Source organism: Vicugna pacos, chromosome 10, assembly GCF_048564905.1.
Source record: "Vicugna pacos chromosome 10, VicPac4, whole genome shotgun sequence".
Classification (NCBI taxonomy): domain Eukaryota; kingdom Metazoa; phylum Chordata; class Mammalia; order Artiodactyla; family Camelidae; genus Vicugna; species Vicugna pacos.
In genome coordinates this window covers 3,259,675-3,275,583 of record NC_132996.1, presented here as the reverse complement: position 1 = coordinate 3,275,583, position 15,909 = coordinate 3,259,675, and the positions used below count along the sequence as shown (strand labels likewise).

The 15,909-nt window shown below is 36.2% G+C and overlaps 1 protein-coding gene across 3 annotated transcripts in view; it reads left to right on the top strand.

The window, feature by feature from the left end:
* GRIA4 (glutamate ionotropic receptor AMPA type subunit 4) overlaps nt 1–15,909 on the top strand; it is a 439,401-nt gene that overhangs the window by 333,217 nt on the left and 90,275 nt on the right. For all 3 annotated transcript variants that reach the window (XM_072970755.1, XM_072970756.1, XM_031675350.2), the window contains one exon: nt 11,213–11,371. In XM_072970755.1, the coding sequence (XP_072826856.1) occupies nt 11,213–11,371 (159 nt within the window). The remainder of the gene's footprint in view (nt 1–11,212; nt 11,372–15,909) is intronic.

Genomic DNA, 15,909 nt, shown 5'->3' with positions numbered 1-15,909 from the left:
ATTGGTCTGTTCAAATTATCTATTTCTTCTTGATTCAGTTTTGGTGGACTGTATGTTTCTGCTTGTTTTTACAGTTCTTCTCTGTTCTCTTCTTTTAGTTTCTTCCCTTGTGGTTTGATGATTTTCTTTTGTATTTGCTGGTGTTCTGTTCTCTCTAGCTTCTATGTATCTACTGCAGATTTTGATTTGTGATTACCATTGGGTACATACACATTGACCTATAAATATATCTACTCGTTTGAAACTGATAATCATTTATGTTCAACACATTCTAAATGATCTATGTTTTTTACTCCCCTTCCCCACATTTTGGACTTCATATTTTACATCTTTATGTTTATTTGTTTACTGTTCATTGTAGTTATAGTTGATTTTCAATTTTTTCTCTTTTAACCACTATCCTAGCTTATTTGATCCAGAGCTTTTACAGCTTTACTGTATACTTTTCTTGACTAGTGGAATTTTTTCCCCTATAGGTCTTCTTTCTGTAGCCTTTTTTTTCCCCTCTTAGAAATGCCCCTCTAACATTTCCTGTAGGGTTGTTTTAGTACTGATAAACTTTCAGTTCTTGCTTGTCTGGTAAGTTCTTTATCTCTCCTTTAATTCTGAATGATAATCTTGCTGATTATTGTATCCTAGACTGTACAGTTTTCTCTGTTCAACATTTTAAAACTATCATCACACTGCTTTCTGAACTGCAAAGTTTCTGCAGAAAAATCAGCTGATAGCCTTTTTGAGGTTCCATTGTATGTGACTATTCACTTTTTTCTTGCTGCTTTTGAATTTTTCTCTTTATCTTTAGATTTTGTCATTCATTTATGATATGCCCTCATGTGGATCTCTTTGGATTCATCTTATTTAGGTCTCTCTGTGTTTCCTCTACCTGAGTATCTATTTACCTCTTCAGATTCAGGAAGTTTTTCAGACATAATATCATAAAATACATTTTCAACTCCTTTCTCTTTCTCTTCTCCTTCTGATATCCCTATAATGCCAATGTTAGTATATTTCATATTGTCCAAGAGGACCCTAAAATTTCCTCATTTTTAAAGATCTATTTACTGTCTGATTGGGTGATTTCCATTTTTCTGTCTTTCAGATCACTTATGTGTCCTTCTATACCAGCTAGTCTCCTGCTAATTCCTTCTAGTGTATTTTTCATTTCAGTTATTGTATTCTTCAGCTCTGACTAGTTTTTTTTTCTAGTTCTTTGTTAAAATTTTTCAGTGTGTTCATCTATTCTTTTCCCATATTCAGTTAGCATTCTTATTACTAATGCTTTGAACTCTTTATCTAGTAAATTATTTATCTCTATTCCATTAGTTGTTCTTTCAGGGTTTTTTCTTGTTCTTTCTGTTGAAACAAATTCCTCTGTCTTGCCAATTTGCTTAATTTTCTCTTTCTTTGTGATATTTCATACCACAGTTACCCATCCTGGCCTTCAGGGGATGTCCTTGTGAGGGAGCATTTCAGTGCAGCCTATGTGTGCTCAGTGGCTTTGTGGGGAGAACTGGATCTGAAGTTATCATGTGTCATATTCTTCCCATGCCAGGGTGTACTAGCAGCTATCATGTGAATGGGAAGTGGGGCTGGTGATGGAGACTTGAGCCAGGTGAGCAGGGCTTCTCATATGCTTAGTGGCTGATATTACCTTATCATGGGTAGGATTGGGGACCAAGTTGCTGGAGCAGATGCTCCAGGTTTGAATCAGAGCTGGTTCTATTCCCTCTTAGTGTGTGCTCTCCCCCTCCCCCAAACCATGGCTCCTTCACCCCCCCGAGAAGAAAGTGCTAGAGAAGAGGGACATTATGGGTGCCTGGTGCATGTTGGTATGTGCCCTGGGATGATCTCAGCACACCAATAAGAGTTCCATATTTCTCCTGATATGCCACCTCCATGAACAACACCAGCAATGGCCACCCTTGCCTCTTTCAGATACCATGCTGGCTCTGTCCCCACCAATTGTGCACCCGCCTGGCTATGGCAGGCTTTTCCCTAGTTGGGAGTTGCCCAGGGCAAGAGAGGCTGGAGCAGGCGCTTGTTGTGGGCCAGGGCATATGCTAAGGCTGTCATGGGTAACCAGCCAGAGTCCCAGGTAGTTTCAATTTGGTTTCCTCTGTCTTGTTCCCACTAGTAAGCAAGTGTGTATGTGATGTTCATGAGCAGAATCTTGGTTTCTTACAGCTCTCCTGTTAATCCCACTGCTTCTCACATTAGCTAAGGGGACTCATCTTCCCAGAGCCAGTCCCCAGGGCTGGGGTGTGCAAAATGTGGTTCAAACCCCTCAATTCCCCAGGGAAGTATGTGAGGCTGTGGAATCTCCTCCTCTTATGTATCCCCTCCTAGGGACACAGGTCCTGACCTGATCACTTGTCTTCCCTTCCTACCCAGCTCCATGTGGATCTTTCTTTACAGCCTTGGTTGTAGAAGAGTCTTTCTGTCGGTCTGTAGTTTGTTTTCAGTGAGAATTACTCCAGTATATTTTTAATGTGTTTATGGGAGGGAGTGAGCTCCACATAGTCCTGCTCTGCCATCTTGATCTCTTTATGCCCTTCCTTGATTCTTGAAAATTTTCTATGATTATCACTGCCACCATCATTAACAACTGCATATTAAAGATGAGTGAAATTTAGAAGTAATGGAAGAGTGATGAAATCTTTCTTTTTTATGTCCCATTTGTGGTTTGTATGTGAGTACATATATGTTTTATTTACATACCTAGAAGTACTAGCGAAAGAATATGGTCTCTCAATAGATTGAGTTTTGTTCTAGAAACTTCCAAGAAACTTAGAGGCATGAAAACTTTGCCTATTTGTTGGTTCACTGTAGTCTGTTTTTCAGATATTTAAATAAGAAAATTACTTTCCTACTTCGCCCCAGGAGTTTCTTTTCCAGTTATTGGTTCACTTTGCTCCCGGTTATTTTTTAAAGGCAGGTATGATTTTATCATTTCCCTATTTAAATTATTTTTTATTGGCTCCAGGCTGCAAATACAGTAAAAGAACTCATGTCCTTCGTGAAAGGAAAAGACCTTGTGATCTTTCCAACCCTACCTGCGTGTCATTTCATCCTACCACTGAATTTCTTACATTTCTCTCGAAATGACATACTGCAATTACATCAGTTGTTACCATCTTGTATCAGAGTAAGCATTCTAAATCCACACTCCTAAAATCCTTTAGGATAGAGTATTACACTATTAACCTTCATGCACAAAGTTCTTTAAGATTTACCCCTGCTTAACCTTCGGAGCGGGAGCCTCTCTCCCACTCCAACCTACATGTGCCAAACTGAAATTAAGCTAATCCCCAGACTCCTAATGCTGCTTTTATGTTTGCAGCTTTCTCTTATGCTGTTTCCTCTACCAGGACACACTTACCCCACCCAGTCTTAATTAACAATTACTTCTTCTAGAAAGCTGTCCTTATGCACTAGGTCTGATAGCCACTCTTCTGGGTTCACAAGTCCCCCAGTACACCAATAGTGTAGAATGCATTCATTGTTTTCATTTATGAAATTATTTTATGCTTTCTGTGTATCAGGTATTGTCCAACTTCCTGTAACACAGTTGCTAATGAGACATTAGCAATTGCAAGTTCATTAAGGGCAGGAACAATGTATTTTTTGACCTTATAAAAAGGGCCCTTATTCTTACTTTTCATCTGTTGAATGGCTTCATATCCTCCAGCACCCAGCTTATGTTATTGTATTTATTTTGTTTCTATAATTGTTCTAATTAATCCTGAAAATGTATGTTTATTCTATAGATCAGAAAATGAGGTTCATTGTAATTTTCCCAAGATCACAGACCTCCTAAACCTCAAAAACAAGACTGAAGCTCTGTCCCATCTGGTTGCAAAGAATAAATAAGTTCAAGTAAACAGACTCAAAATTAGTAAATAGCTTATATAGCCACAAAGTGACCATTCATTTAAGCACTTCTTATATCACCCTTAAAGGGGAATTTGGGCTTACAAACATTCTTTGTATTTATATTCAAATCTTTCTTCATCTCTCCTCCATCAGTCAGATGATTTAAATATGGTCGCCAAAAGCAACTAGTAATTGTTGATGTTTGTTCCAAGGTAATTTTCCTCAGGGCAAATTCTTAAAATCTTACTATCATTTAGATTTTAATTTTTAAAATATATTCAGTTCACATCTAGGAAACCACCTGGCTCTTTCACAAAGTAGTATAAATCTGTAGAATGTTCAAGTTATATCATTAGAAGTTAACTGAACCTATTCATTACCTATCTTGCACCACACTGCACACAGAGACACACATGCACACATCATGTATGCCTCGTGTAGAAAGTATGGAAATTAAGATACAGAAAGTGACTTGTCCACATTTAGTTGTCTGGTTAGTGTAAGAATGGGGACTAAAACTCAATTCTCAAAATTTGCACATTTTTTTACTCAAGTGCAATGACCCCAGCTAAAGATTCCATGAACTTGGAGATATTGTTTTACTTTTTTCTTTTTCATTCTTATATTTTTCAAGTTTTCTGCATTGAGCATGTCCACTATCTATCTACTTGACTATCGGAAATGCATACTTTATGACTGGGACATTGTGCTGTACACCAGAAATTGGCACATTGTAACTGACTCTACTTCAATTTAAAAAAAGACTAAAAAAATGCATACTTTAAGTCAATTTTAAAAGGAGTTAACAGGGAGTCTCTCCCATTCTGTTTCATGTTCCTTCTGTTAACCGCACTAGAGCTGTCTCAGTATGATTTAGTCAACCTATGAACCTGAAATACAAAGGGGCAAAAATGTTATCTGAATTAGGTAAACCTTAAAGATAAGCATTTATTAAGCACCCAAGATGTGATGGATCTATAGATTTGCATCAGTAACCATTAGGATATCTGAAGTTTCATAATTTATTCATTTTACTTTCCCTCTTATTCCCAGAGGATTATGAATTCTAAATGAAAATTAAAAAGGAAATTGTAGAATAGATAAACAAGATTACACTATAGCACAGGGAAATATACACAAAATGTTATGATAAATCACAGAGAAAAAAATGTGACAATGAGTGTGTATATGTCCATGAATGACTGAAAAATTGTGCTGAACACTGGAATTTGACACAACATTGTAAAATGATTATAAATCAATAAAAAAATGTTAAAAAAAAAAGAAATTAATCTTTCCTGATCACTAACCATTGTGAAATGCAAGCATTGTTGAATAGCCTATTTCAACAAGCAGAAAGCCTTTCCCTTGGTCTCCCCTCATAGTTTACTCAGTTACTTAACCATGGTCCACCTCCCCCTTCTGTCCCAGGACTATAGAGTTATAATTTTATTAAAACCTTTCCCAGAACTTTCAGTTCCACAGTATTCTCTGGGTTACACTGCCTCACAGTCTAGATCTTATCAATGTTCTGTGTAATAATTATTTTTAAATATATGAAAGAAAAAACATTGCCTATACTCCTACAGACATAGTTAAAATTAACTGAGCCACCCACAGTTCTTTCAGATCATAACTAAAAGGGGTTTATAATCAGATTTGGCAATATTTTTTCCTTTACCCTCAGCATAGCAACAGAATGGAGTGAGAGAAACGTGAGCCATTATTTATCAGTTAGACCTTACATCAGATGATCTTTTTTGTATATATCTTTTTATTGAAGTGATTTTTCTGAAAGCTGCAGCTTTGCCTGTGTGTCGTGCAGCTATGGGATAATGCTACCAGAGAAAATTTGGCAGGACTTCTATCTCAGCCACTGTTAAAATAAAATAATAATGTCATTGATTTAGTAACTAATGCAATAGTTGAATCTCTGTGGCTTTTAGAAAGTTGAAATTATTTGCCTGTCTGTAGGTCTGCCCTATCTTCTCATAGAAGCAAACAAATGTTCAACTGACATTTTACTAGCTAGAGACTGATAGACAGTGTTTTTCCCATTTCAGAAACATAAATGTGATTTCTGGTGCCTAGTTTCTTTCCAAGTGAAATGAGAATATTACTGATGAGCTGTCAAATTAGGTGGTGTGAAATAAACATTTGCTGATTAAATGAATTAATCATAGCTGCTATTTACTGAATTCAAACCAGATGTGCTAGCTATTTTAGCATTCATTCTTATTGGCATGTAGGAAACCTAAGGCTAGAAATTTACAGAGGTGGGATTGAGAACCTGGGCTGTTTTCTACAGTATCTCCCTGCCTCTCCTAGGGACATTATAATAAATACCAAAACTGAAAACACACATATTTGTGTAAGAATACACAAGAGTATGGTGTTAAAAAAGCAAACTTGATACCGATGATCCCCCAATCCTATTCCTGAGTGTATATCCAGAGAAAATTCGAATTTGGAAAGATACATGCACCCCACTGTTCATAGCAGCACATTTTACAATAGCCAAGACATGGACGCAACCTAAATGTCCATCCACAGATGACTGGATAAAGAAAATGTGGTATACTTATACAATGGAATACTACTCAGCCATAAACTGGAATAAAATAATGCCATTCATTGGCAGCAACACGGATGGACCTAGAGATTATCATACTGAGTGAAGTAAGTCAGTCAGAGAAAGACAGATATCATATGATATCACTTATATGTGGAATCTTAAAAAAGGACACAATGAACTTATTATTTGTGAAACAGAAAGAGACTCACAGACAGAGAAAACAAACTGATGGTTACTGGCAGGGGGAGGAGGGAGGAATAAATTGGGAGTGTGGGGTTGGCAGATAGAAACTGCTATGTACAGAATAGATAAACAACAAGGTCCTACTGTATAACACAGGGTATTATATTCAATGGCTGGTAGTAACTTGTAATGAAAAAGAATATGTATATTTAAATGTATATCTATGCATGTGTATAACTGAATTATCATGCTGTGCACCAGAAACTAATACAATATTGTAAATTAACTGTACTTCAATAAAAAAGGAAGAACAAAATAAAGACAAATTAAAAATAAAGCTGCCCTGTGAGTGAAAAAAAATTACCAAGGAATCTTTAAGGCTGCTTAGCAAAAATGTTCTCTACAAAAGTGTTGTAGGCAAGAGGAAATGATGGATATACATAGAACAAGAAATTTTTTAAAAGTCTGATTTTGGAAGAAGAGGATACTTTTTATCAGATTAATTGTCATGAGAATGTATAAAATAAAAATGAAGAATGTTTATTCTCCAAAAAAAAAAAGGCAAACTCAAGAATCTCTGGGTTCTAATATGTATTTGCTGGGAAATTTTGTGTAGTTTTGCTTTGGCCCATTGATCTTTGGTTTCATTTGTAAGATAAGGCAAACAATAAGACCTATCTCGTAAGTTTGTTATGGGAACTAAAGTAGGTTGGTCATGTATGTAGTGTGCCTAGCACAGCGCCTGGTACATAATAAGCCCACCATTAATTAACTATGAATACACACACCCAGGGCTCTCTACAGCAACTTTGCTTCGTTGCCAATAGACTGGTCTGTTTTTTCTTAAGTAGCTAGACAGTAACGTGCATAAGTTGGCCAGTAAGACAGTCTTCTTTGTTATTTAAAGGAAAATACAGAGAAGTTTCCAAAATAATGGCGGAGACTCCCTCAGGAGGATAGGGACCACTACATCTTCCTCTTCTCCCTGGTTCCCACGATTCGTGCAGGTCATTGCTGCATGTTTGACTTTTACCAAAAACAAAATAAAATAAACAAAACACTTTCGCTTAGTTCCCTTGGCACGATTGAATCAAATTCACATTTTCAAAAGAAACTTTACTAAATACTAAGAGGGAACATAAAAGAAAGCAAGTACAGATGCTACAAACTAACGTGCCCGTGTCTGTGTGTGTGTGTGTCTGTGTGTGTATGTCTGTATGTGTGTGTGTCTCTGTGTGTTTGTGTGTGTGTGTGTATGTGGTTGACTTTTCTCTGAGCTATTATTCTTGGTTTTATTAATTCAGTTCCATAATATGTTTTTTGCCCTCTTTCTATAATTGTATTTGTTTCCAAAATTGAGTATGTATTTTTGTAAGGCATCTTAAATACTTAATGGAAAAAAGAGAGTGGAGGCATAAAATGAACTGAATAGAAGATAGCTAGAGAGATGACAGATAAATATAGATAGAAAATAAATAACTTTCCAGAATTTTTTAAACTCAGATAATACCTCTGGACCAAATAAGGTGACACCCTTTCCTCCCAGATTCCTCACCCCACCTGGTGGGCACGATCTTTTTCCCCACCACGCGGGAGTCCATCTCTGTTTCTTCTCATCCACTGCCATTTCCCAGGATTGTGAATGCTGTAGTGACAGATACAATCAGTTTTCACCCTTTCTGGCTTAAATGTCCTGCTCTGTCTGCTTTTAAACCACTTCATAATTACAATGAACCTCCCTAAAAAAGTGTTACCCATCACAGACTCAAATATCTCAGACAATAATATCTTGATATTACTTTCACATAACACACATTTCTGCTTTTATTTCTTATATCAGAAGGCAATTATGCTCTCAACAGAAGACATTTTGATGCTATCGTGTGAATCTCCTATATCTTCCTCCATGCTTCATAAAATGCATTCAGAGGCATTTAAGAACTAGTTTTTAAATTGACTTGAACTGAACTGGAAACATTTATATCCTTTTCTCATATATTAAACTTTTTATTGAAGTATAGTTGATTCACGATGTTAGTTTCAAGTGTACGGCAAAGTGTTTCAGTTATACATACATATATGTATATACACACCCATATATATATTCTTTTCATATTCTTTTGCATTATAAGTTATTTAAAAATATTGAACACAGTTTCTTGAGCTATATAGTAGGCCCTTGATTTTTATCTATTTTATGTATAGTAGTGTGTATTTATTCATCCCAAACTCTTAATTTATCCCTTTGGTAACCATCAGTTTGTTTTCTATGTCTGAGTCTATTTCTGGTCTGTAAATAAGTTCATTTGTATCATTTTAGGTTCCATATATAAGTGATATTATGTGATATTCGTCTTTGTCTGTCTGATTTATTTCACTTAGCATAATGCCCCCCAAGTCCATCCATGTTGCTGCAAATGGCAAAATTTCATTTTTTAGGCTGAATAGCACTCCACTGTGTACATGTGTTTGTGTGTGTGTGTGTGTGTGTGTATACACACCACATCTTCTTTATCCATTGATCTGTTGAAGGACACTTAGGTTGCTTCCATATCTCAGCAATTGTAAAAAGCACTGCTGTGAATATTGGAGGGCACGTATCTCTGAATTAGTTTTCTCCAGATAGATGTCCAGGAGTGGGCTTGCAGGATCATATGGTAACTACATTTTTGGTTTTTTTAAGGAAACTCCATACTGATTTCCATAGTAGCTGCACAAGTTTACATTCCCATCAACAGTGTAGAAGGGTTCTCTTTTTTCTATACCTTCTCCATCATTTGTTATTTGTAGACTTTTTGATGATGGCCAGTCTGACTAGTCTGAAGTGATACCTCATTGTAGTTTTGATTTGCCTTTCTCTAGTAATTAGCAATGTTAAGCACCTTTCCGTGTGCCTGTTGGGCATCTGTATGTCCACTTTGGAGAAATGTCTATTTAGGTCTTCTGCCCATTTTTGGATTGGGTTGTTTGGTTTTTTCTTACTAAGCTGTATGAGCTGTTTATATATTCTGGAGATTAAGCCCTCGTCAGTCTCATCTTTTGCAAATATTTTCTCCCATTCCATAGGTTGTCTTTTTGTTTTGCTTATGATTTCCTTTGCTGTGAAAAAGCTTACAAGTTTGATCAGATCCTATTTGTTTGTTTTTGCTTTTATTTCTATTATCTTGTGAGACTGACCTAAGAATGCATTGTTACAATTTATGTCAGATTGTTTTGCCTATGTTCTCTTCTGGGAGTTTTATGGGGTCATATCTTTTATTTAAGTCTTTAAGCCATTTTGAGTTTATTTTTGCATATGGAGTGAGGGAGTGTTCTAACTTCGTTGATTTACATGCTGCTGTCCAGTTTGTTCAACACCACTTGCTGAAGAGACCGTCTTTTCTCCATTGTATATTCTTGTCTCCTTAATTGAAGATTAATTGACTGTAGGTGTGTGGGTTTATTTCTGGGCTTTCTATTCTGTTCCATTGATCCACAGGTCTGTTCCTGTGTCAATGCCACACTGTTTTGATTTCTGTAGCTCTGTAGTATTACCTGAAGTCTGGGAGGGTTTTGCCTCCAGCTTTGTTCTCTTTCCTCAGGATTGATTTGGCAGTTCAGGGTCTTTTAAGTTTCCATATAAATTTTAGGATTGTTTGTTCTAGTTCTGTGAAAAATGTCTTGGGTAATTTGATAAGGAATACGTTAAATCTGTAGATTGCCTTAGGTAGTATGGCCATTTTAAAAATATTGATTCTTCCGATCCAAGAGCAGGGGGTATCTTTCCATTTCTTTGAGTCATATTCAATTTCCTTTATCAATGTTTTATAATTCTTAGTGTATAAGTCTTTCACCTCCTTGGTCAGGTTTATTCATAAGTATTTTACTTTTTTAATGTCATTTTAAAAGGGATTTTTTTTTTACTTTCTCTTTCTGATATTTATTGTTATTGGGGAAAATGCACCAATTTTCTATATGTTAATCTTGTATCCTGCTACCTTTCTGAATTCATTTATCAGTTCTAATAGCTTTTGCATGGAGTCTTTAGAGTTTTCCACACAGAATATTATGTCATCTGCATATAATAACAATTTTACCTCTTCCCTTCCAATTTGGATCCCTTTTATTTCCTTTTCTTGCCTGATTGTTGTGGCTGAGACTTCCAAAGCTATGCTGAATAGCAGTGGTAAGAGTGGGCAACCTTGTCTTGTTGAAATTTTAGTGGAAAGTCTTTCAGCTTTTCACCATTGAGCTTTTTGTTGGCTGTGAATTTGTCATAAACATCTTTTATGATGTTGAGATATGTTCCCTCTATACCCACTTGGTAAGAGTTTTTAACCATTAATAGATGTTTAATTTTATCAAATCCTTTTTCTGCATCTACTGAGATGAGCATATGGTTTTTATCTTTTCTTTTGTTGATGTGGTATCACGTGTTAGATTTGGAATGATGGAATTGAACAGCTAAATTGACGCAATTGGATCTCTTACCTTTTTCTAGCCGTCACTTAATTAGAAATCATATTGGTTATTAATTTATGTTATTGAACAGCTGAAATGTGTAATAATGACCTAAACTTTAAAAACTCTCTATTTTTATAGGGATTCAAGGATATTTCTCTTGAGAGGTTTATACATGGTGGAGCCAATGTGACAGGATTCCAGCTGGTAGATTTTAATACACCTATGGTAACCAAACTCATGGATCGCTGGAAGAAACTAGATCAGAGAGAATATCCAGGATCTGAGACGCCTCCCAAGGTATTTGTTTGTTTTATCTTCTGTATTTTTAGAATTTTTTAAAATCCTTAAGGTTGAAATTTAATTATGCAATTCTTCTAGTAATATTTTGTCAGACATGTGGCATAGGGAAGAAATATTTTGTCACTATCTCTGCATTATACATGCCCTTAATAATTTCTAAATTTCTATGTTATAGAGTAGAGTTGTTAGACATTAGCTCAAGTAGTTTATTATTATTATTATATTATTATTACTTTGTATGTGAATTTCCATGAAGAAATTGTATGCTTTTTAAAAAATTTTTGATAACTAGACATTTCAAATGTGAACAATCACTGGTAACTATTCCACTCAGATAAAAACTATGTTTGCAAAGTGATTCACAGTGAGTAGGGACATTGGGAAATTAGCAGAAATGTAAAAATGTACAAAATTCTCAAAATTTCTCTTTCAAATTAACAGTAAAAGGTCAATTTTTTTCTGAGAGACATTGCAGAAGTATGTTATCAGTATCTGCAAAGGAAGCTGTTAAATTTCTGATCATAAGGACATTTTTTTTCCTCACCTGAAAAGATAGATTACTTCCTTAGATGTCGTGTAAATAATGGCATAATGTTTCTTAAACTCCAGCTTAGTGGTTCTGAGCTCCTACATAAAAGGCATAATATTTTTGATAATTTTTACTAATAGCTAACTGACAGTGTATTCTAGTGAAAAGTTTTCAACTATAATTTGGAAACTCAAGCCTAGAAAACTGTGATCTATGGGAAGAGAAGCTTTTTCTTTTCTTCCATTTTCTAATTATAAAATTTTCCTTACTAGCTATGTCAATTTCCTCTCTGTGATATAGTAATTTGGATAGTCATACCATTTTCACTATACTATAGAATCATGAAATTTCAAAACAAAGTATTTATTTGAGTATCCATTGTGTAAATCACTGTAATCCAACCCTCTGATTTAAAGATTAATAAGAGCAAGATATTAAATGGTATGTTAATTGGCTTTCTCTGACTCAACGTCCAGGTTTGTGGAATGCTCAGGACCAAGTCATGGGCTCCCTGAGTCTTAGACAAGTGCTCTGTTCACTGTATTACACCATTTTACACCATTTCTCATGCTTAGATAATACATATGAAAGCATATTAAGAAGAGAACACATTTTCAAGATGCAAACCACTTTCAGGATTAAAAGGACCTTGAGAAATCTTTTAGTCTTCTTTTTGCCTTCAAGCTGGTTCAGAGAAAAATCATCTCCAAAGCCCAATTATATCAAGTATTAATACACAGAGATAAAAACATAAAGCTTTCTTCTGAACTCATTTCTAATCTGGACAGTTTGCTCTACAGCATGCTCCCCTCATTCTGTCATCAGTGTATACAGAGACTCCCTTGTCCTTCTCTTCCTCATGATAAACTATCATATGTCTTCCTTCCTGACATTTTATTTTATCAGCCATTACTTATTACAACACTTTTGTAAACCATCTCTTGAAGTTCCTTTTCCCCTTAGAGTTTTAGTATCCAGAATGGGCTTCAAACTTCTTAGCAGAGTTTTGTAGCTCCTTGCAACAATTTTTCATCTCAGTGATAATATATAATAGCATGTGTCCATTGTGGTCCTCCTGTCTGACACTTGGGTGTAGTTAGTTCTTCCCTGTCTTGCCTTTAGCCTATCACAATGTTTGCTATTCGATAATCTCCAACCAGACTTATCTATGTCATAGCTTTGGGCACTTTGGTTTATATATAATTACATATAATTTTCTAACCCTTTACAGAGCTCTTAGCATGATACTAAGCATTCAGTGGTCATTTAATAAATGCATACAGTCATTTCTCATTATTCATGGTAGTTCTATTCTATAAAGTTGCCATAAACACTGAATGAGTGAATACTGAATCCTTACTTCTATGGGAAATTACAAGGTTAGGTCACAACATTTTTGTCAACCAATCTGTTGCCGATGGATGCAGCCGGTGTTCCAGGTTCTTGTCCCGTCCCAGAAAGAATTCAGAGACAAGATGTAGTGGTTAAAAAAAGTGAAGTGAGGATTTATTAAAGGATGGGTAGTGCACTCTCAAGGAGAGAGCGGGCAGGCTCAGGGGACCAGCTGCCCTGAGTTTCTTTGGCAAGTTAGTTACATAGAGTGTAAAAATGAATGGGCGGAATATTTATTGGGGAGGGAAGGGCTTGGAGTCATATTCCCTGATTTTCATCCCAACTCCACCTTCCCAAAGGGAGGAGGGAGTTTCGTCCTTATTTAGACTGGATTAGAAGTGTCATGGCCTCAGTGCATGATGGGTACTTCTGATCTGTAAGGCTAATCTTACTGAAATGAGGGCATAATGAGCAAAGGGTTACATTCGGACACTGGGAATTCCTGCCTTTTTTTCACCTTTCTTTGTTGGTCTCCAGGCCAAAAGGTGTGGCCCTTTATCAGCCCCAAGGTTCCTGCTTTTCTTCCTCTGCCCAGGGACCCCTCGTGCTTACATGATGTGTGGTTTCCTGCATTTGGCCTGTGCCCCTCCTTTCTGCCCAGTTCCTGCCATTTGGTCTGTGTCCCCCTTTCTCTGCTCATATCTAGCTATCTGCCTGCTCTCACAAATCAACACATAACACATTGTTATTTATGTGTTTCTGTTTAAAGACATCTTATTTAAGACACTGTTGACTCATTAAAATTGACTTCATGACCAACAACACGATAACTCATGCCTCAACAAAGTCCATCTAACACATACTTTCTCCATGAGCCACATCACAGCCTTCCTGCACTGAGGAACACTAGACAGTGCTTCAAGCACTACACCTTGGGGCCATTTTAAGCAGTGAAATCATCAGCAAAAAACACAAAACTGTGAAAAACCCTGCAGTAACTAGATCACAAAATGACACTTGTTTATAGTATGAGAGCTGAAACAAAAAAGAGCACTGCCTTGCTTGACTGCAGCTGGGAATGTACTTGTGGGGCAACGACTTGTGGGTCACGAATAAATTTTAGCAAGTAAGCAAATTTGCAAACATGGAAACCACGAATAGTTAGGATTAAATGTACCTAATAAACGTGTGCTTCTATTGTGTGTGTGTGTGTGTGTGTGTGTGTTTTAACCAAGATTTAAAGCATGATTTCTGATCTTGTCAGTTCTTGCTTTAAAAAAAAAAAAAACTTTCAGAATAAAGATCTTCCACAATATAAACCTAATAAGTCTTTCCATTTGTATGTCCCTCTGCTACCTTTGGGGCCAGCCAAATTGAACTGCCCTAAAATTTTCCACTCCTTTTAAGTTCCTGGGCCCTTACCTCCCCCACCTCATCTGTCCTCTACTTTAATTTCCACCTGTCCAAATCCAACCATCTTCCAAATCATTACCTTGAATTTTACTCTCTCTGTGGAGGCTTTTCTTAGTCCTCCAGTAAGGAGTAATATGATCTGTTTCTCCTCTGTAATCTCCATAATATTTCATTGTATAATTCTCATCAAGGACTTAACATAATTCTTTCTGTACTTACAGTTTCACTTTTATAAACTCCTTTGGAGCAGTTAACCATCTATTACGCATCTTTGTGGTCTTCACTATTCCTAGCCGGCCAGTGTCTAGCACATTTTTTCAAAGAGCTCTCAGAGATGATATGAAATTTTATCCTCACAGTGACCACAGAAAATGGTCATTATTTTGTTATTTGATTTTGTTCTGTTTTGTGTGGCATAGCTGAAAAAATGGACCACATATTCCCTTCAAACTATCAGTAGCAGAATTAGAATTCATCTTGTTCTTTCTTCTCGAAACCTAGACTCTTACCACTGCACTGTAATTCTGCCAAACTCTGCCTTTTTATTTACAAAAGTTGATAAACAGAACTCATCCCACCATTCTAATCACTGGTTAAAGTAGTAAATAGCTTTAGGTCAAGACTTAGTTTTACTCTGCCCCTAAAATGAAGCGTGTACTTAATAAGTATTTCTAAATGCCATCTATAGAAAAGTGTGCCCACAAATATGATGTATTGGACTGTAGCACAATAAGACACATGGGAAAGAATGAAATCCTTTTAAAAAAAAGGTAAAAATGATTTAAACTACTGCTTCTTTCCATCATCAGGCCTATGACCTGTCAAAGGCCTTTGCTGCTCTGGGTGAATGTCTGCTTTGCTCTGCTCCACTCTGTATGATTTCTGGTCTTTTTTCTAGTTCACTTGTTTCATAAAAATGAATGGATTTTTTTCAAACGCAGGAAGTGCTTTTACTTTTCTGGTGTCATCTCTTCTCAGCTTTTTTCTTCCTATTAAAAAAGCATCAATATTTTTCTTTTCTTCTCTCTTGATCCTAAAATACAAGCATTGCATTTTTTTCCTCTTTTCCTTTATGCCTTATGTCTTTAATTCTACTTTATTTCTTATTTTTATTTTCTTGCCATCTATAAAGATGATGTAATGGCTTTCTCTACTCAGAGGTGTGTTGGTCTAGGCAGGGAAGGATGCATATCTATGTTTGGCTTGGTACCTTGCTTAAGTACCTCAGTTTCCTTTGGTCATCCCCTTCCAATTATGAGGG